Source organism: Jaculus jaculus, chromosome 18 (genome assembly GCF_020740685.1).
Source record: "Jaculus jaculus isolate mJacJac1 chromosome 18, mJacJac1.mat.Y.cur, whole genome shotgun sequence".
Classification (NCBI taxonomy): domain Eukaryota; kingdom Metazoa; phylum Chordata; class Mammalia; order Rodentia; family Dipodidae; genus Jaculus; species Jaculus jaculus.
This window is the reverse complement of record NC_059119.1, coordinates 32,426,166-32,448,585: the sequence shown is the minus strand read 5'-3', so window position 1 is coordinate 32,448,585 and position 22,420 is coordinate 32,426,166. Positions and strand designations below refer to the sequence as shown.

General features: G+C 44.2%; 1 protein-coding gene and 1 pseudogene across 2 annotated transcripts in view; one reads left to right on the top strand and one right to left on the bottom strand.

The window, feature by feature from the left end:
- The window catches only part of LOC101601485 (ankyrin repeat domain-containing protein 26), a 94,165-nt gene extending 88,490 nt beyond the window's left edge, over window positions 1–5,675 (top strand). The window contains exons 32-33 of one of the 2 annotated variants that reach the window (XM_045137294.1): window positions 3,954–3,999; window positions 5,415–5,675. In XM_045137294.1, the coding sequence (XP_044993229.1) occupies window positions 3,954–3,999; window positions 5,415–5,548 (180 nt within the window). In that variant the 3' untranslated portion in view covers window positions 5,549–5,675. The remainder of the gene's footprint in view (window positions 1–3,953; window positions 4,000–5,414) is intronic. The other variant, XM_045137295.1, reaches the window with a different exon arrangement.
- Window positions 5,676–19,025: 13,350 nt separating this feature from the next.
- On the bottom strand, window positions 19,026–22,420 carry LOC101601772 (annotated as a pseudogene).

Sequence of the window (22,420 nt, the reverse complement as noted above, 5' to 3'; positions counted from 1 at the left end):
TGGGCCCATAGCCAACTCCCAAGCCCAACCGTCCCAGGCCCAAACAGCCTCGCCAGTCCCACCCCATGTGCTGGATTGCCACAAATGTCTCAGCAGATGAGCTCTGTGGTGCAGCCCAGGGAATCGGGGGAAAGAGAGAGTCCTAAGCAGCGAAAGGCAAAGCCAGAGCAGCGCTGAGCACCGAGGAGCACTGCAGAGCCGAGGCAAGAAGCTGTAAGCTAGAGACAGCAGTGCCCTCCACCACTGCCCAGAGCCCAGCCCCGTCGGGATCACAGTCCTCAGGCGGTGGGCTTTCCACATCCCGTCAGAGTTCGAGGCACAGCATGTCCTTCTGTGGAAGTTTCAGTCCCCTACCCACAAGGGATATCACAGCGTATCTCGGGTCAGGAGACTCCGCAGGAAGCTTACTTTACACAAGTCTGTCGATCTGAAAGTTCTCACAGGTTCATTCCCACTGACTCACTGTGGATAGCACCCAGCACATGTGAGCAACAGTTTCTAGCATTATGTGCCAGGATCGGAAGGTAAATGGGATTAAATGTGGGTAAAGCCTAAAACACTAGAAGGGGAACAAGGGAAGGTAAAAGGTGGTGCCAAGGAAGTGGAGAAGGCAAGGAGGGCAAACATGTGATCTGAACCCAGGAAGGAGAGGGGAAAGAAGGGGGAACATCAACTAAAACCAATTTGCTTAAAAAAGCCATAGTAGTACCTAATTCTTGGTACTGAAAGGGAAAAATGACCTTGACTGGAATTGTTATGCTACATTGTTTTCTTTTGTTAAAATACATTTTTATTCATTCATTCATTTATTTATTTATTTATTTATTTATTTATTTATTTATTTATTTATTTATTTATTTATTTATTTGAGAGAGATAGGTAGAGAAAGAAAGAAGCAAATAGAATGAGAGAATGGGCATGCCAGGGCCTTCAGCCACTGCAGAAGAACTCCAGGCACACACCACCTTGTGCACCTGGCTTAGGTAGGTCCTGGGGATCAAACTTGGGTCCTTTGTCTTTGCAGATAAGTGCCTTAACCGCTAAGCCACCTCTCCAGCCCACACGTTATGTTCTAGATAGTTACTATGCCTTAAGTATAGGGCTGGAGTTGTAGCTCAGTGGTAGAGTGCATGTTTGTTTAATGTGTGAGAGACCCTGAATTCAGTTTTAAGCACCAAAGAAAAGGGAATGTTTTTAAAAGTACAAAAGTAAATAATATTTAAGTGGTATTTCATTTTTTATCTAAGCAGAATTTAAGTATTATGAAGGTATGTAGATATACGATATGAACAAAATATATAGGAAGTTCCTATTTAGAAGAGCTTTGAGGAGAAAGGTAACATTGCACTGATAATTGCTTAAGTGTTGTAGAAGTGTGGTTGCCATTTTACATAGCATTTGTCAGTAGTAATATTAAGTTCTTTAACTGAAGGTTTTCAAGGAACCCTTATCTAGTGTCAAGTTGTCACACAGGAGGGTTTCTGGTTGGTGCCATTGTTGATTCTGCCTTGTTGTCTTATGGCGTGGTCGTTGAACCCAAGGCTGTGTGTGTGCTGGTCAAACACTCTACCTTTCAGCTGCTTCTCTCACCCTGGAATTAACTGTTACTTTTACGAAATGTTTCTGTGATACACTTGTCACAAATGATAAGAGAAAAAGTCTCTCGAAATGGGAAAGCTGTCAGAAATCTGTCTTCACTCTTTTAAAAAAAAAAAAAGTTTTTATTCATTTATTTGAGAGAGAGAAAGAGAGAGAATGGGCACACCAGCCACTGCAAACAAACTCCAGACACATCCACCACCTTGTGCATCTGGCTTACGTGGGGTCCTGGGGAACTGAACCAAGGTCCTTTGGCTTTGCAGGCAAACGCCTTAACTGCTATGCCATCTCTCCAGCCGTGACTTCACTCTTAAACCTTGTAAAGGCATCTGGTATCATCATGATGTCATTACCACCACAAATTACAATTTGAGGCATTAGTAAGAGAATAGCTTTTGTACAAAATAAATAAAAACAGTGCACATGGAGATACTTGCAGTGTAACTGGAAGCATTCTTAACAGTACGTAATTAAGTAGATAGCTAATTGGTCAGATGTTTTTAAAATAGGGCTTTGCCTTCCGAAAAGACGTCAGCGTTAGAATTAAAGAGCTGCGTATTGTTCTTCCTGTGTTTTGTGTTAGATTTTGTCAAGGTAGGGTCTCACGCTAGCTCAGGCTGACCTGGGTCTCACTCTGTAGTCCCAGGCTGGCCTCAAACTCAGAGATCCTCCTGCTTCTGCTTCTCGAGTGCTGAAATGAATGGCATGTGCCACCATGCCCAGCTGTTTTTCTTGTTTTTAATTCTAGAAAATCATGAATCAAAGAAGCTCAAGAGTGAAAATTAAGTCTACCCTTTATTTTCCTGGGTTTTTTTTTTTTTTTAAATGGAAAGTTTTGTTTTGAGACAAAGAGTGATACTAGTCCAAGCTGACCTAGAACTCATTCTGTGGCCCTATCATGGCCTTGAACTCACGGTAATCCCCCTCCCTCAGCCCTTAAAATGCTGGGATTAAAGGCATGGACCATGCCCAGTTTACCAGTAAGTTTCTTAGAAAACTTATCTCCATGTTTGGTCATGATCTTGATAGCATAGTCAGTCTTTTGCCCGTAGAATTTTCACATGGCATTAGGACAATATTACTTTATTTTTCATTTTGTATTTAGAAGTCTGTGCTGAAATATTAATAGTATACAATATCTATGTTAATTTTTTAATAGAAAATTCATTTGAAGGAAAAACTGACCAATTATAAGGGGCAGAGTTTTGCTGAAAATCACAAGGTGTAAGATAGGAGTTGGATTTTGTGTGTGTTTTGTATTAATAAGGTAAATATCACTCTTCTGAAATGTGTGTTTAAATGGATAAATAAAGCTGGAGAGGTGGCTTAGCAGTTAAGGTGCTTGCCTGCAAAGCCTAAGGACTCAGGTTTGATTCTCCAGGTCCCACGTAAGCCAAATGCAAGTGCTGCAGGCACACAAGGTCAAACATGTGCACAAGGTGGCACACGCGTCTGCAGTTTTATTACAGTGGCTGGAGGCCCTGGTGCACCAGTTCTCCTCCTTCCCCCATCTCGCTGGCTCTCTCTCATAAAAAAATAAATAAATATTAATTGTACTTTTTATTAGATTAATCTAAGCAGCATTAAATATGCATGTTCTCTGTAACCTGAATATAATATTAATAGGACTTTATAATAGTTATGTGATTTTGATTTATTTGACAGAACATATGAGTGTTGTATAGGCATGCCAGTATCTCCTGCCACGAACCAAACTCCAGGCACATGCGCCAGTTTGTGCATCTGGCTTTACATGTGTACTGGGGAGTCAAACCCAGGCAGTCAGGATTTGCAAGCAAACTGCTGAGCCATCCCTCCAGCCCCTAGTTATATGACTTTTTAAAAACAGTCATCACTGGGTGTGATGGCACTCACCTTTAATCTCAATGCTCGGGAGGCAGAGGTAGGAGGATCGCCATGAGTTCAAGGCCACCCTGAGACAACATAGTGAATTCTAGGTCAGCCTGGGCTAGAGTGAGAACCTACCTCAAAAAAAAAAAAAAAAAAAGTTTGATATAAGCTTAAAAATGTTCCTTACTTAAGAAAAAAAAAAGTTCCTTAAAGACCATATTTTCTAAGTGCCATATCATTCCCATGATAATGTTTCTTATTTAATTTAAATAGCATAAGTGGGCTGGAGAGATGGCTCAGCCATTAAGGCACTTGGCTGCAAAGCCTAATGACCCAAGTTCTATTCCCCAGTACCCACATAAAGCCAGATGCACGAATAAGTGGTGCATGCATCTAGAGTTTGTCTCTCTCCCTCTTGTCTCTCCCCCCTCTCTCTTTCTGCTTGCAAACAAATAAATAAATTTAAAAAATAAATATTATAAGCAATATTTATCTTGTTTTAGATGCAGCGGGAGTTGGAAAAAAGCATAACTAGAGAACTAAAAGAAGGTATGTTGCCAAAATGTACGGATTAAATTTAAATTGATTTCTGCAATAAGCTGTAAATGTCAAATGCTGTCCCTTTCCTTTGCTTTGTGATTAGGTTCTACATTAAATATTTTATTACATCAAGTGTGAAAACAAGCTTTTCTAGTGAATGATAGGCTTGCTGCACATTTATTTATGTTCACAGACTTTTGAGAAACTCAGAGTCTTTCTGCCCTTTCCCCTGGCTCAGCACTGTATTCAGGTCTGCCATTCCTGGGAAGCTCGCAGCCTGCGCTCTGTGCTCTCCTTGGGAAACACGGGCCTGGTCACCTTGTTGCTTCATGGCCAGATAAAGCAGACTCATGTAGCTGAGGTTAAGCAGTTCCACTTCACAGCGTGTCACCTGACAGGTGCCATTTTAGAAGTCTTGTCATTTACTTTGCCATTGGTTTAGCTATTGCCCTTAGGAAAAGTTCCAAATGTTATAGTATGGAATAAAAACATGATTTGATGGTTGTCAAGTTATTCAACCTTATCTTGTACTTCCCACTTACCCTTCCGGTCTAGCTTCTAGCCAAACTAGGCCGCTAACGGTTCCCCGAGTCGTTCCGTCCGAGCGTGCTCCCTTTCCGTCGTGCTGCTTCCCTCAGCCTGCAGTGGCAGCTCACAGCTCAGCCCCACCAGATGACCAAAATGTTGTCAGGAAACTTAGCGGTCGTTTCCCCTTCTGTGTGGATCCACGGTGACCACAGCACACCTCCATAGTGTCTGTGACTGTAGGGAGACTGCCTTTTTGTCTGGTGTTGGGATTTTGACTGCTGCTGTGTAGACTGTTTCTCCCTGACTGGCTTTGAACTCATTCTGCATTCCATGCCAGCCATGAACTCACAATCTTGACTCAACTTCCCAAATGCCAGGATTACAGGCATTTGTCAGTATGCCCAGCCAAGGTTTGTTTTGGTTTTTACAAGTGGCAGGTCACACTCAGAGGTCACCCTTGTGTGGTCAAGTGCCCGGTCACCAGGTTCACCCCAAGCACAGTGCCCTCGTGCTCGGGTCCCCTAAGTACAGTGCGCTGTGCTTGGGAGCGAGCCCCCGTCACTGGGGTCTCCCCCGAGCCCCGCGGCTTCCTGCAGCGCAGGCTCACGCTGGCGAGTGGCCTGCACCGCCCTCCTCGTGTCGCGCGAGTGCTGCTGGTGCGCACCTTTTGCGGACGGCTATTGACTAAACAACAAGTCATCTGGACGCTTTGATACTTGGTCCCAGTGGTGGTGAGTCCATGTTCAAGTACGCAGTCATGATTTTGTATTGGAGTTGTACACACCTGTTTTCTATTCTTACTACGGTAACACTGGAAGGGCTCCTAACTATTTTCACTGACTCATGCTTAGTTAACTGATGTCTTTGAGATAAAGAATGTGATTCTTTCTTTCCAGCCACTGCTGAGCTTGAATGTGGATTCCTTCGAGCTTCTCCCCTTGGGTCTGCTACTAAATCCAGCCCAGATCTTCCGTCAGAAGAATCGCAAGAGCATCCAGACATTTTGATGAAAAAATATATGATCTTCTAAATTTCAAACAAGACATGAAAATAGAAGTGGAACTATTTGGGGAGGGATCAGAGGGAAGGGGAGTAGGACAGAGAGAGTGAAGGCTTTTTAAGTATGATGTAAGTGTGTATCTGTAAAGATGATGTAATAAAACCCATTATTTTGTATATACACTAATATATATGATCTTAAAATTATTTATTAAACTGTTTCTATATTTTAATTGTTTCCTATTAAATGTATGTGAAAACTGAATATATGTATTATAAAAACTAATAAACTTTTACTGATTTTAAACTTTAAACACACTTTATAAGTATTATTCAGTATATAACTGAATTTTACATAATGAAATGCCCAGATGTCAGCTGTTTAAGCCTGACAAGCAAGTTTTCATTGATACTTTATTTATTTGCACACAGAGTGAGACAGAAGAGAGAGAAGCAGAGTGAGAATGGCCACAACAGGACCTCTAGTCTCTGCAAACGAACTCCATATGCAGGCACCGCTTTGTGCATCTGGCTTGACGTGGGTACTGGGGAATCAAGCCTGGGTTGTCAGGCTTTGCAAGCAAGTGCCTTAACCACTGAGATATCTCTCCAGCCCCTTTCTTTGATTTTTGTATTTGTTTTGAAATGGCATAAGTTCAGTATTTTGTAATTTTCAATTTGTTATGAGGCTTCCTCCTGACTGGATTCAGGTTATGTCAGTTGGACAAGAGTGTCACCTAACATTTGAGTTCTCTGCATTGCACATTCCTGCTGCTTTGACAGATCCTCCTGGCTTCGTGAAGTAAGGAGAGCCATGTTGAGGGAGCCCACACGGTAAGAACTGTGCATAGAATCCCAGAAGTATAAGTGGCTTCTAGGACCTCAGGCTTTGGGGCCTCGGCCTCAGGGAAATACGAATGTAAGTACAGTCACGTGGTTCCATGGAGGAGTATGGGCTGGGTTGGTCTTTTGGCAAAGTTGTCATTTACCTTTTACATTTCTTGAATATGTTATGTGGAGAGACTTTGGGAGTCTGTGAATACCTGATGATGCTTTTCACCTTTACCTGCCAGGTTTAGCATTTCACTGATGATTCATGCCTAAGTCAAATTGTGATGATTAACAAAAGGTGGGTTTTATTTCATTCCTTCTGTATTGCTAATAAAACAAAAAGGAATAATGGAGGAAAAGCTTATTTGGTCCTCATATTTTACCAATGGCAGGTATTTCAAGCTGAGTCTTTGTCTTGATCTGAGGTCCATTTTAGTGGGTCTGCATGCTGAAATTGTGCTGTGATTGCTCCTGGGTTGCTGTGGCTAACAGGTTTTTATACATAATGCATGTGTATGCTTGTATTCATCTATATGTCTATACCAAAGGGTAGTTAAAGTCATGAGTTACTGTTTCCAGCTCCAGGTAATTCATTGTAGTTTTTGGGGGGGGGGGGGAGATTGTTTTTTTTTTTTTTTTTAGCACTTGTTTTTGTTTTTACTCTTCTAAATATACAGATTTATAGGGTGCCATCTGATAACTCAGTGTATTCTATATGCATTCACTCTATCATTTAACTACACTTCCAACTCTATAACTTCTTTTTCTAATGATGCCAATTGTATGTGTTACTCCCATTTCATTGGTGAAGAACTGTGATGCTTAATCAGCCCGACTTTATGAGATTTAGAATCATAATGGAAGAAAACCTCCTGACCTGGCTTTGAAGAAGTTCCTAAACTAGAAAACTGAGGTGGGAAGACCGACCATAAACATGGGCACCATTCCATTGGCTGGGGTCGTGGACTGTATAAAAAAGGAGAAAGTAAGCTGAGTATCACCAATGTAACCGGCTGCCTCTCCATCCTGCTTCCTAACTTCCCCACTGTATTACTCTTCTTGTGACTAAACACTGGACAAAAGAAACTTAAAAGAGTTTGTTTCAGCTTACTGCTCCAGAATAGAGGACCCAGATGTAAGCCCAAGTAGCTATAGCCACATGATATTCAATAAAAATGCCCAAAATACTCAATGGAGAAAAGACAGCCTCTTTAGCAAATGGTGTTGGGAAAACTGGATATATATCTGCAGAAGAATGAAAATAGATTCTTCTCTCTCGCCATGCACAAGAATTAAGTCCAAATGGATTAAAGACCTTAACATCAGACCTGAAACTCTGAAACTGCTAGAGGAAAAAGTAGGGGAAACCCTCCAACATATTGGTCTTGGCAAAGACTTTCTGAATACAACCCCAATTGCTCAGGCAATAAAACCACAGATTAATCAGCTTACTGCTGCAGGGGATATAGTCCATTGTATCCTCAGTCAAGAAGCAGAAGTGAGGAAGACATAGCCTCAGGGACTCACTTCTCCCACCAAGGCTCCACCTCCTGAAGGTTCTACATCCTTCCTAAGTAGCACCAGCAGCTGGGGACCAAGTGATTGGACACAGGACCTCTGGGAGGCATCTTAACAGTGAAGCCCCAGCATTCCTCCCCTGACCTCCAACCCCGTAACCCACATGGTTAGCTCATGATGCAAAATTCACTCAATCTGATTTCAGAAGTCCTTAGCCATCCTAACACTGTTCAAAAGTCCAGGTTCTTCTGAGACTTGAGGAAATCATTTAACTGAGACCTCCTGCAAAATGAAAATCATATACTTCCAACCCAAAATGATACAGAGTAAGAGTTCCCATTCCGAGAGGTAAGAATGGGGGCATAACAAAGAAATACTGGAACAAAGCGTCACTGGCACTCAGCGGGGCAAGCACCAAATCCTGCAGCTGTATGTCTGGTCTGTGGGACTTATGGTGACATCCTCTTCAAGGACTTGGGTAACCTCACTTCTCTGCTTCCTCTCCCTTGGGCTAGCCCCACTGAGCCATCAGCTTTCCATGGCAGACATCCCAGGGTCCTGGGATCCCCAACATCTTGGGGTCTCCATTGCAACTTAGGCCTCCTAGCAGGAATCAGACCCTGCCTCACAATGCTCGCCCTCAGTGTTCTCTGAAACCATGCAGTAGGACACTGACTCTTTCAACCTTGATTCTTTCATGCCTTGAAAAAACAGCACCATGGGGGGGGGGGGCTGGAGAGATGGCTTACCAGTTAAGGCATTTTCCAGCAAAGCCAAAGGATCTGGGTTCAACTCTATAGGACCCTTGTAAGCCAGATGCACAAGGGGCACATGTGTCTGGAGTTTGCAGTGACTGGAGGCCCTGGCACACCCATTCTTTCTCTCGCTTTCTCAAATAAATAAATAAAATATGCTTTTAAGAAACACCATGTGGATGCTGCTGCCCATTTTTTAAAAATATTTTTTGTTCACTTTATTTATTAGAGAGGGAGAGAAAGAGAGATAGAGAATGGGCACACCAGGGTCTCCATCCACTGCAAATGAACTCCAGACGCGTGCACCCTCTTGTGCATCTGGCTAGCATGGGTCCTGGGGAATCAAGCCTCGAACCAGGGTCCTTAAGCTTCATAGGCAAGCGCTTAACCACTAAGCCATCTCTAGCCCTGCTGCTGCCCATTTTTGCTGCCAACTATTTACACCAAGCTATAGAGGCTTTGTGGTGCCTTGTTACTTTTTTTATGAAAACACTGCTATAGAAAATTGGTTTTGAGAAATGGGATCATTGCTGTGATGAACCTGACCATGTGGTTTTTTGGCCTTTTGGAACTGGTTTGCAGGAGAAATATGGATTTGACACTTTGGACTAGAGTGGCAATTGGTGCTTCAAAGACCTAAATGCAGAGAAGTGTAAACCAGAGGCTTAGCACATCGGTTTTAGAGGGGAAAGAGGACTGCCAGGGCTAGGCAGGAGGCAGTCGGTGTGTTCTTGTGAAGCCGGCTCTGTTCTGCCCATGTCCTGAGAATGTGAGCAAAGTTGAATTTAAAAGGGACGAATTGGGCTGGAGAGATGGCTTAGCGGTTAAGCACTTGCCTGTGAAGCCTAAGGACCCCGGTTCGAGGCTCAGTTCCCCAAGTCCCACGTTAGCCAGATGCACAAGGGGGCGCACGCGTCTGCAGTTCGTTTGTAGTGGCTGGAAGCCCTGGCGCGCCCATTCTCTCTCTCTCCCTCTATCTGTCTTTCTCTCTGTGTCTGTCGCTCTCAAATAAATAAATAAAATTAAAAAAAAAAAGTGACGAATTATGTGTTTGGTAAAGGAAAGTATAGAGCAGAAGGATGTGAGAAATGGGAAGTTTAGCATAGGAAAAATGTGGGCACATAGACTGGGGCCACTTCAGCTGCAACTGTTTTAAGAATTACCACCATTGCAGATAGGCCAGATGCCCGCGCACTGGGACAGTAAGAAGAGAGCTGGCTCTTTAGGAAGGAGGAGGCATGAATGAAGAATACTGGAGTTTCCAGCTCCTCAAGGTTTATCCTCCCTGATGTTACAAATGTGACCATGTTACCCATCTACTACTGATACTGGAACTAAGACAAACAAAGGAAATGTAAGATCCTTGAGTCCAACCATGGTTCCAGGAGCCAGTGAGATTGCAGTCAGCCTTGGGGCCAAGGTCCCTGCAAGGACACCCTGTGAGGTCACTGGGTGGAGCTGTGAGGAAGGTGGGAGACTCGATACCACCAGCAGTATTCTTTATACTGAAAAGATTTTTGGTTTTTTGCTTCCATCTGAATCTCGAGATTATTTTTTCTATTTCTGTGAAGAATTGTGCTGGATTTGGATTGGAATTGCATAGAATCTGCATATTGCTTTTGGCCATTTTGACAGTATGAACTTTCCAGTCCATGAGCATGGGAGGTCTCTGCTTTTTTTTGTCTTCCTCAGTTTACTTACTCAGGGTTTTTATGTAGAAGTCATTCACTTTTGATGGGGGGGGGGTGAGTTTTTGAGGTAGGGTCTCACTCTGGCTTAGGCTGACCTGGAATTCACTATGTAGTCTCAGGGTGGCCTCGGACTCACAGTGATCCTCCTACCTCTGCCTCCCGAGTGCTGGGATTAAAGGGATGCATCACCACACCCGGCTCTCCAGTATTTTTTATCATGGAGGGATGTTATAGTTTGTCAAAGACCTTTCCTACATCTACATTGAGATGATCGTGTTTTCTGTCCTTAAGTCTAGTTATATGATACATTTATTGATTTTCATATGTTGAACCAGCCCTGCATCTCTGGGAATGAACTGATTAACGTAGATGATATTTTGGATGTGTTCTTGTACTTGGTTCGCAAGAACTTTATTGAGAAATTTTGCATCTAAGTTCATCATGGATATTGGTCTCTAATTTTTTTTTTTTTTTTTACTTTTTTTTTTGAGGCCAGCCCAACAGACTGACTGGCCTTTTGCACGCCAGGTCCTCCAGCCACTGTAATCGAACTCCAGACATACATGCCCCCTTGTGCACGTTTGCTACCTTACATGCTTGTGTCACCTTGTGCGTCTGGCTTAGGTGGGATCTGGAGAGTTGAATGTGGGTCCTTAGGCTTTTCAGGCAAGTGCCTTAACCATTAAGCTATCTCTCCAGCCTGGTCTCTTAATTTTCTTTTCTTGTTGTGACTCTGTCTGGCTTTGGTATTAGTTCATGCTGTCTTCATAGAAGGAGTTAGGGAGCAGTCCTTCCTTCTCAATTTTATGAAATTAGCACTTATTTCAGTTCTTCTATAAAGGTTTTGTAGATCTAAGCAGTGACTCTATCTGGGCCTGGACTTTTTTGGTTGGGAGGTGTTGCAGTCAGGTTCTCATTGCTGGTAGAAATCACCCAACCAAGAGCAGCTTGTGGGGAAAAAAAAAAAAAAAAAAAGAGGTTTGTTTTGGCTCACGGGCTGAAGGGGGAAGCTCCACGATGGCAGGGAAAAACAATGGCATGAGCAGAGGGTGGACATCACCCCCTGGCCAACATCAGGTGGACAACAGCAACAGAAGAGTGTGCCAGACACTGGCAAGGGGAAACTGGCTATATCACCCATAAGCTCACCCCCAACAATACACTGCCTCCAGGAGGCATTAATTCCCAAATCTCCCTTAGCTGGGAACCTAGCATTCAAAACACCTCAGTTTATGGGGGACACCTGAATCAAACCATCACAGGAGGAGTTTACTACTTCAATCTGATTAGATATTCTATAGCTCCAACTAGAGGTGTTAAAACCGAGTGGGGAAAATATAACTTCCCTGGCAGGAATGAAGATACTTGTTACTTTTTATTTATGAGTGACAGAGAAAGAGGCAGAGAGAGATAGAGAATGGGCACGCCAGGGCCTCCAGCCACTGCAAACGAACTCCAGATGCGTGCACCCCCTTGTGCATCTGCCTAACGTGGGTCCTGGGGAATCGAACCTCGAACCGGGGTCCTTCAGTTTCCCAGGTAGGCGCTTAACCACTAACTAAGCCATCTTTCCAGCCCGACTGAAGATACTTGTAAGAGACAAAGCAAAGTTAGCCTCAGAAAGACAAAATTGCAAATTTTATCTCTTGTGTGGGTCCTCAGTTTTCTGGATATTTAAGTCACGTATGTAAAGATAACATAAAAGTAGAAGTGTAGGGCTGGAGAGATGACTTAGTGGTTAAGCACTTGCCTATGAAGCCTAAGAACCCCAGTTTGAGGCTCGATTCCCCAGGACCCATGTTAGCCAGATGCACAAGGGGGCACATGCATCTGGAATTCGTTTGCAGTGGCTGGAGCCCCTGGCGTGCTCATTCTCTATCTGCCTCTCTCTCTCTCTCTTTCACTCTCAAATAAATATTTTTTTTTAAAAAAAGTAGAAGTGTAACTGTCTAGAGGAACAAAGGGTACCTACAGGACAGTAGAGCAGTGAGAAAGAGGGCAGTGGGGTGTGAAGGGAGATATGCCCCAATTATATACTTGTATGAAAGTGGACTGATGTAGTCTAGTTTAATAAAATAAAATAATAAAACATAAGAAATCTTAAATTCCTATTACACTTCCTACTGACTCATCCTGACATTATGTTCTATGGAAAAGTGAAGAACACTATCTTTACCTGAATAGTAGTTCTGAAAAGAACTCCTCAGGCTGCTGAAGGAGGCAACATGGATCTGTGTCCAAGACCTGTGCCCAAGGGCTGTGCCCACTGCCACTGACAGTGGGCACATGTTGTCACTGCCATTTGGAAAACTACTATTCATATAGATAAAGGCAATAAACTAAGATGGATATTCCAAGGAGCTTGAAAATTTAGGATGATTTAGGTATAGCAAATAATATTGTCAGGTCATCTCATTTGAGGATGTTAGCTTTTTAAAATACTTATTTAGGGCTGGAGAGATAGCTTAGCATGTGCCTGCAAAGTCTAAGGACCCATGTTCAACTCCCCAGATCCCACAGAAGCCAGACGCAGAAAGTAGCACATGTGCACAAGACGCTGCACACATCTGGAGTTCAATTACAGTGGCTGGAGGCCCTGGCACGCCAATCCCCCCACCCCGCCCCTCATAAAAAGGCCAATATGTTGGGCTTGCCTCAAACAAAATTTTATTTGTTTGTTTATGAGAAAGAGTAGGGGTGCACCAGGGCCTCCTGCCTTTGCAAACTAACTGCAAATGCATGTGCTACTTTGTGCCTCTGGCTTTAAGTAGCTTCTGGGGAATTCAATCCAGACTGGAAGGCTTTGCAAGCAAACACCTTTAACCACTGAGCCATCTTTCCAGCCCAAGGGTGTTATCTTTAACCTTGAGGAGATATGATGGATTGTGCTTCTTTATGTAAAAAATGTGACTTTTGCTGGGTGTGGTGGCTCACACCTTTAATCCCAGTACTCAGGAGGCTCACTGGGAGTTCAAGGCCACCCTGAGACTATGTAGTAAATTCCAGGTCAGCCTGGGCTAGAGCAAGACCTTACCTTGAAAACCAAAAAAAAAAAAAAAAAAAAAAAAAGTGACTTTCTATCTTTGCAAAGTTATTAGTGAATTTCCTATGAGGTTTTAATGTTTTTCAAAAATAAATTGATTGTGTGGAAACAAATTTTGTTTTACAAAATTTTTCCAATTACTGCCATCTATAAAGGTGCTACGTATCCATGTATATATGTGTAAACACACACATGCCATGCATGGATAATGGTGACAGGCCATGATGCATGGGATAAAAAGGAATTTATCAAAAAAAATTAAAAAGGCAAGGTAAAGGAAGAAGTAATCAATTCATTGACTGCACTATGGTACAGCTGCAGCGGGCCAGTTCCCTTAGAAAGAATTATGGTGAGTTTCTGAGAGGAGGTATTGAGGGGGAGATTACCAGATCTTAGCTCATGGGCCATTTGAGGCGGGGTCTACGTCCGAGAAGACAGGCCAGCTACTGGTCCTGTTAGGCAGGACATCTTACATTACCAGTTATCCCCTTTGAGGGTGTCCATTCAGGTCCTGTGATAGCTGCTATCAAGGGTCCACTTGACTGAATCCACAGTGGCCAAGGAGACAAGCCTCTGGGCATGTCTGTGAGGGGTCTTCAGATTAGGTGAGCTGAGCTGGGAAGACAGACCCTGGCAGCGTTGTCAAGGTAGTACTGCTTTTGCAGGCACAGCGTTGAAGGATTGAGAAGATCATGGGTTGTCACCGCAGTGCCAGAGAGCCGCTAGGGCCACACAATGTGTGCCAGGGTCCTGTTCCCTTTAGAGATGTCCTGGGAGGCCACTCAATGAAGCTGTGGACGTGAAGCCCAAGTTGCAGTGGAGGTCTCGGGACGCAGAGACACCAGGGTGCAGGTGTGGAGCGGAGCTGTCCCGAGAGAGGCGGCACGTGCTGCGTGAAGCTGAGCTGGGGAAGGCGTGGCAAGGCAAGCCCTGCAGAGTCCCATGATCCCATCATGAGCCCCAGATGCAGGACACACAGCCAGGGATGGGGTGTCTTCCCTGCTGGGCTCAAGTCTTGCTTTGGTCCAGGTGTTCCTCACTGTGGTCCCACTCCTCCCTTCCGGATGGGAATGCTTCCTCTGCCGTCTTGCCTACTGGAGTCTGTCCTTGTTATCCGTTGTGCAGGGACTCTCAACTGAGCTATGCCTTTGAGTCTCAGACGACATTTTGTACTTCTGAACAGTGTTGACACTGTTAAAGACTATGGGGACTTTAAAAAAATATTTTATTAGCTGGGCGTGGTGGCGCACGCCTTTAATCCCAGCACTCGGGAGGCAGAGGTTGGAGGATCGCCATGAGTTAGAGGCCATCCTGAGAATACACAGTGAATTCCAGGTCAGCCTGAGCTAGAGGGAGACCCTACCTTGAAAACCCAATATATATATATTTTTTAAATTTATTTTTATTTATTTAGAAAAAGAGAGGAAGAGAGGGGAGAATGGGTGTGCCAGGGCCTCCAGCCACTGTAAGCAAACTCCAGATACACATGTCCCCATGTGCATCTGGCTTACGTAGGTCCTGGGGAATTGAACCTGGGTCCTTTGGCTTTGCAGGCAAACACCTTAACTGTTAAGCCATCCCTCCAACCAAGTACGGGGACTTTTGAAGTTGGACTGAGTATATTTTCGCATTATGAGGTAGATGGCCATGAATCTATGGCACTGAAGGTTATGGATTAAAGTGATATGTTTGGATGTCAAATTGGCAAGATGATTTATCTCTTTAATGATTTATCTCAATTGTCAACTCGGTTGTATGAAGAATTACCAAGGGGGCTGGACAGATGGCTTAGCAGTTAAGGCACTTGCCTGCAAAGCCAAAGGACCCATGTTCAACTCCCCAGGACCCATATAAGCCAGATGCACAAGGGGGCACATGCATCTGGAGTCCATTTGCAGTGGCTGGAGGCCCTGGTGTGGGCATTCTCTCCCTCCCTCCCCCCGTTTCTCCCTCCCTTCCCCCCTCCCTCTCTATTTCTGTATCTCTATCTCCCAAATAAATAAATAAAAATAAAATATTTTTTTTGTCTTTTTTTTTTTTTATTTTTTGGTTTTTGGAGGTAGGGTCTCACTCTGGCCCAGGCTGACCTGGAATTCACTATGTAGTCTCAGGGTGGCCTCGAACTCACGGCGATCCTCCTACCTCTGCCTCCCGAGTGCTGGAAAGGCGTGTGCCACCACACCCGGCTAAAATACTTTCTAAAATTAAAGAAGTGAAGCTGGCTGTGGTGGTGCACGCCTTTAACCCCTGTGAGGTAGGCAGAAGTAGGAGGATTGCTGTGACTTCGAGGCCACCCTGAGAATACAGGGTGAATTCTAGGTCAGCCTGGGCTAGAGTGAGACCCTACCTCCAAAAACCAAAAAAAAAAAAATTAAAGAATTACCAAGGATACAAGCCTCTGATTAGGGTAATGAAGGTGGGAAAACACACCCTAGCTGTGGGTAGCATCGTTCCATGGACTGGGACCTGAACTGAAGCAAGAGGAGGGAGCTTGGTGAGCACCAGCCTTCATTCCCGCCTGCTTCCAGACCATGGGCTGCACGTGATCAGCTGCTTTATGCCTCAGTCACCACGTCTTCCTCACTATGGAGAACGGTGTCCTCTCAAGCTATAAGCTAAAATGGACCCTCCTCCCTTAAGATGCTTTTTACCAGGTATTTTGTTGCAGCAACAAGCCAAGTACCGTGGACCATTAGGAGTTAGGCTTTAGATGTTTGCATAAGATATCACAAGTCGGGCTGGGGAGGTGACTTAGTGGTTAAGGCACATACCTGCAAAACCTTAAGGACCCCGGTTTGATTCTCCAGGTCCCACGTTAACCAGATGCACAAGGGGGCTCATGCACCTGGAGTTCGTTTGCAGTGGCTAGAGGCCCTGGTGCGCCCATTCTCACTCTCTCCCTCCCTCCCTCTCTCTGTCTCTTATTAATAAATAAATAAAAGTAAAATCTTAAAAAAAAAAAAAAAAGATATCACAAGTCACTGGGTCAAGTTCCAAATACAAGGAGTTCCATGCTGGGAAAAGAAAAGACTGGGGTCATGATGCTGTTCAAAGGGAGCGCTTAATTCCTGGAGAAAGATCTCACAGTGCTGACAACTTCTAAGACAGACTGGCAGCCTGGAGCCAGGAGTTGAGATGATGTACAGTGACGGATGGGACCACATCTGGACACAATCAATTTGATAATACAAGTTCGCTCCCACAAGTCCACCCCTTGTTAATTTGACACTCAGCGTGCTTTGTCATGCATTCCTCTTGCCCTCTATTTAAACGTAAGCCTCATGTCAGGACTCTGAAGATGCACGTGGGGGGGGGGGCGGGGGAAGGGTCACTATATCTCTTCTCTTGTTCCTACTTTCAACGTTCCCACATTGATTTATTTTCCTTTCTCTGCTTTTCACTGTGCTTCCTTAAAATGACTTAGGTAAGGTCAGTGGGAGAGCCTAGCTCATTAGAACTCCCAGAGCCCAGGCTTTGACCCTTAAAAGCTCTGATAACTTATATGCATATATGTGTATATTTTACAGCTGTGTGGGCTAAAATTCTTGGAAAGCATCTGCATGTACTTTGAACAAAGCTGATCAACTGGTTAGAACTTCTAGGACTTTGGAGAGACCAAACATTACATGTTCAGAGCCAAGTTAGCCTGGGATAGTTTTCGTCCCCCTAATAATCATTTATTGTCCACCTCTGTGGGTTTTTTGGTAAACCTTTGGGAATGTACTAACAGATCATTAGCTTCCACCAACACAAAAGCTAAGGTTTTCATCAGCTTTCCCTACTTTGCTTTCATCCACCTACTTGAGGTTTCCACCAGTGTATCTGAAAAGTGTCTTGATTTATGACTCTCTTTATTATGTCACTATAAAGAATTTTATGAAGCTGTTACCATGCTAGAAAGTGGATTTGGAGTAACCCATATCTGGGTTTGTGGGCTGTGATGACTCATATTTGGCTCCAGAAGAAATTGGTTTTTTTTTTCTGGTTTTTAAAAGTAGGGTTATGAGCCAGGCATGGTGGCACACGCCTTTAATCCCAGCACTCAGGAGGCAGAGGTAGGAGGATCACCATGAGTTCGAGGCCACCCTGAGACTACAGAGTGAATTCCAGGTCAGCCTGGACTAGAGTGAGACTCTACCTCAAAAAAACAAAAAATAAGCTGGGCATTGTGGCACACACCTTTAATCCCAGCACTCGGGAGGCAGAGGTAGGAGGATCGCCGTGAGTTCAAGGCCACCCTGAGACTACAGAGTTAATTCCAGGTCAGCCTGGACCAGAGTGAGACCCTAACCAAAAAAAAAAAAAAGAACAAAAACAATAAATAAATAAATAAAAGTAGGGTCTCACTCTAACCGAGGCCAACTTGGAATTTACTATGAAATCTCAGGGTGGCCTCGGACTCACAGCAATCCACCTACTTCTTCCCCTTGAGTGCTTGGATTAAGGGTGTGCACCACCATGCCTGGCTCAGAAGAAATCCTTATTCCCTTTGAAGTGAGAACTATGACTCACCCTGTTAACATCTATCTATATGCTTTAATTGTATTATGAAAGTATTTATTTAGTTATTTTGATTGGAAACTTCTCTCTCTCTCTCTCTCTCTCTCTCTCTCTCTCTCTCTCTCTCTCTCTCTCTCTCTCTCTCTCGTGTGTGTATGTGTACTTCGGGATAATGCAGCTGGTCATACTTTGACAGCCCTTTCTTAAGAGGTAACAATGGATAGGATCATTTTTAGTCAACAACTACAGGGATTAAGGTATCAATGATAATAGAAAATATAGATGAAGGCTAGTTTCAGTGACTAAAAGCTTAGGCCAGAACACTGTATTCTTTTCCAGTTTGAAGAAGTTGTTTAATGAGCACTTATTTTGTTCACTTTGATATGATTTTCAATGGTTGTCAGTGATGGCTGGACTATATGAGAACTTCTGTGATCTGTCTAAGGTGGGGCTATTGTCACTCTCTAAAGCTCAGCAATTTGATGTTTATTGTATTAGCTATAATTGCCCTTTGAGTGGACTGAGACAATTAGAACTTTAGGTTCACAATGTGGAAGGTCCTTGAGAATCAGAGGCTCTTGATTATAAGTTTCTGAAGGAAGAATTGATCTGTGTATTTATTTGGTACAGATACAGAAGAAGCCTGTTTTATCTGTGTCTTTATAACTTGGAAGTAACATCTAGAAGCTGACTTATTTATAAGAAGAATTCTTTCTACATATGAACCAAAGCTGAAAATATGAATTTTCTGATCCCTATTGTTTGCTGATATATCTCTCAATCTTGAATGGTACCCAGGTAAAGAGTAGATGCTTAATAAACCACTGTCACATAAATAAACACTTCCAACAGATGTCTCCATGTAAAGGATCCAAGAGCTGTTGCATGTTCAGCAGAGAGATGGCTGACTACACTGTTCTCCTTGTTGGTCAAGTTCAGAATGTCCCTATTATGGGGACGTGACCTTCCTTATGGGAATGATGTGAAGGAACTGATCTCTGGCTTGCTTACAGAAGAAAAGATGCATCCTTCTTACCAAGCTGCAGACGTGTGGTGAGCGGCTACAGAATAGGATTGAATCCCAACAGACTTGAGAACCAGATAAAATTGGCTTATTTCATTTTATGAACAAGAGTCTTCACATCCCAAACTTCGCAGAGTTCCATCAGCTTAGATATATTTTTTATGATCTAGTCTTAACAGTAGTTGGAGCCAAATATGAGTTAATGTGATTCTTAATCCTAGTGAAAATCGTGAACAATAGTGAAAGCTGGTGACCAAAGCCCTTGACAAGCATGCTGAGTTGTACAGTTCCATGTTCATCTGCACAGCTCCATGCTCATCTGTGCAGCTCCACATTCATCTGGACACCGAGGATGGCTCCACGCTCATCTTGACAGCGCCACCCTTATCTGGACAGCTCCACCCTTATCTGGACACCTCCATGTTCATCTCAACAGCTCCATCCTCATCTGGACAGCTCCATCCTTATCTGGACAGCTCAGTCCTCATCTGGACAGCTCCACCTTTATCTGGACAGCTCCACCCTTATCTGGACAGCTCCACCCTTATCTGGACAGCTCCATCCTCATCTGGACAGCTTCATCCTCAGCTGGACACCACCACGCTCATCTTGACAGCTCCATCCTCAGTTGGACAGCTCCATCCTCATCTGGACAGCTCCATGATCATCCTGACAGCTCCACCCTTATCTGGACACCTCCACGCTTATCTCAACAGCTCCATCCTTATCTGGACAGCTCCAACCTTATCTGGACAGCTCCACCCTTATCTGGACACCTCCACACTCAATCTCGACAGCTCCATCCTCATCTGGACAGCTCCATCCTTATCTGGACAGCTCCAACCTTATCTGGACAGCTCCATCCTTATCTGGACAGCTTCATCCTTATCTGGACAGTTCCATCCTCATTTGGACAGCTCCATGCTCATCTCGACAGCTCCATCCTCATTTGGACAGCTCCATCCTCATCTGGACAGCTCCACGATCATCTGGACACCTCCATGCTCATCTGTGCAGCTTCACGCTCATCTGGACAGGTCCACACTCATCTGGACACCTCCATGCTCATCTCCACAGCTCCAAGCTCATGTGGACAGCCCAGGTTCTGACATCACTGAGCAAAAAATGTGACAGGGATCTGAGGACTTCATTTAGGCAGTGAGGTATGTGTTCAGAAACATAAAGGGTTGAGCAGCAAATTGCTTACAAAATGGTTCTAAGCTAATTGAATGCTGTCAAGGTCCTGGGTAGAATTGATTTAATAAAGCAGCTGTGAGAATGTGACTCTAGAATGTCTATCTGGGGACAGTGTTTAAGGTTATCTACCAAGAATGTCATGTGAAAGCTGGGTGTACTGGCACATCCCTTTAATCCCAGCACTCAGGAGGCAGATGGAGGAGGATTGCCATGAGTTCAAAGCCACCGCAAGACTATATAGTAAATTCCACATCAGCCTGGGCTAGAGTGAGACCCTACCTTGAAAAAGAAATGGAAGAATGCCATGTGATTCCTTAGGTACCACTTGACTGCAACAGTCTGCTTGCAGTTGAGGAGCTTACACTGCATGTGTGGGGCCCAGCAGTGCAGTTCAGCTTGGACATGGCGCACATGCAGTAAAGACTCATAAATAATGTTATACTTTTTCCAAAATAACTGGGATGAGGAGAATGTGTACAGACCACATCACAATCTAGTGGCTTCCAAGAGGTAGGAGAGGGTCTTAAGAATGGCCTCTTCTTTTGTCTGAATAGCATCTCTGCGTTCCTTTCCATGATTCTCAATTGTCAATTGACAGAGGGTAAAGGTTGTTAATCTAGAAATACCTTGAGTGCTGACCATTGAAAGACCACATTCATAGCATGTTCTGTTACTTAAGTAGGGACTTTTAATTTTATTTATTTATTTATTTATTTGGCTTTTTGAGGTAGAGTCTCACTCTGGCCCAGGCTGACCTGGAATTAACTGTAGTCTCAGTGTGGCCTCGAACTCATGGCAATCCTCCTACCTCTCTGTCCCCCTCCCCCCCCCAAGTGCTGGAATTAAAGGTGTGTGCCACCACACCAGGCTCCAGTAGGGACTTTTAAAAAAAACATGTTCAGATGGGCCTATTAAAGCCTCATCCATTTGTCCTTATTGCAGAAGGTGGAAGTCTTTAATGAACTTCATCTGACCCATAAATTTGACTCTTCTCCATCAGCTTCCGGAGATCCTCAGCTCCAGTCCTCAGGATTGGATCCACTGCCTGCGCCAAGTGCACCAAGCGGTGGCTGCTTGAGCCAGTGCAGCCTGCGACAAAGTGTCCTCCTGCTTCTTCCAGATGGACCCCTTCTAGTCAGGCTCGCTTTCTTTTCTTTTCTTCTTTTAAAGATTTATTTTTATTCATTTATTAGAGACAGAAAGAGTGAGAGAAAGAATGGGTGCACCAGGGCCTCCAGCCACTGCAAATGAACTCCAGACACATGTGCCACCTTGTGCATCTATCTGGCTCACATGGGACCTGGAGAATCGAACCAGGGTCCTTAGGCTTCGCAGGCATACGCCTTAACTGCTAAGTCATCTCTCCAGCCCTCCGCCCTTTTTTTTTTTTCTTGAGGTTGGATCTTGCTCCAGCTCAGGCTGACTTGGAATTCACTATGTAGTCTCAGGGTGGCCTCGAACTCACAGCAATACCTCCCAAGTGTTGAGATTAAAGGTGTGTGCCACTACGCCCAGCAAGGCTCACGTTTTGATTTTCAAACATCCCAAACAGGTTCTCCAACAAAGAGGATCTTTATTTTAGCAATGCTTGCTGGAACATAGGCTGGCAAGATCTCTACCTATAGCCAAAGCTGCTTTAGAGATAGGGCCAGGACACTCTTTTTCTCAATCAGGTGCAGATCCTGGAGTTCTCTCAGTTTTGGGTTTTTTTTTTTTTTCAATCAGTTCCCCAATGCCCAGATCTTCCCCAACCTCTTCTAGTTGGGCATTGATATTACCAGAAGGCACTGTTGGACAAAGAACTTCTTGTGCTGGTCCAAGAGGAATCCTTGTAAGGCCCAGGCTGAGTGCTGTTTATACGTGACCCCGTGGCGCACAGCCGTGACTGATCTGATGTTTCACTTGCTCTACGACAGCCGTCACAGAGGGAATAATAGAGGGAGCCGGAACTGGTCTAAGTAGTAACTGTCATGTGAAATGGAGAGGTAGAGTATCAGGTAGAAAGCTTCTTCCCCATCAAGCAGTGGTTGGTGATCAGGCTGTAAAACCGAGTCCAGTTATGTGCAGAAGGGCCTGCATGCAGGTAGCCCACCTGGCCTTGTTGAAATAGACGAATGGGTTGCTTCACATGGCCTGTGTTCTGTTCAATGACCTCAGTGAAGTCACTGTTGCCTGGGTTGAGCCATCAGTCCGTTCAGGACATTGTCTGTCCTGGGACTCTTACAGGCCACTCTACTTGTTCCAGGTGAAAAATGGACCATGGGTACCTGTTCAGAGCCAGAGTGAATTCCTGCAGGTGATCAGCCGCCTTAAATATGTCACCATTCCCTTCAGACAACCACAT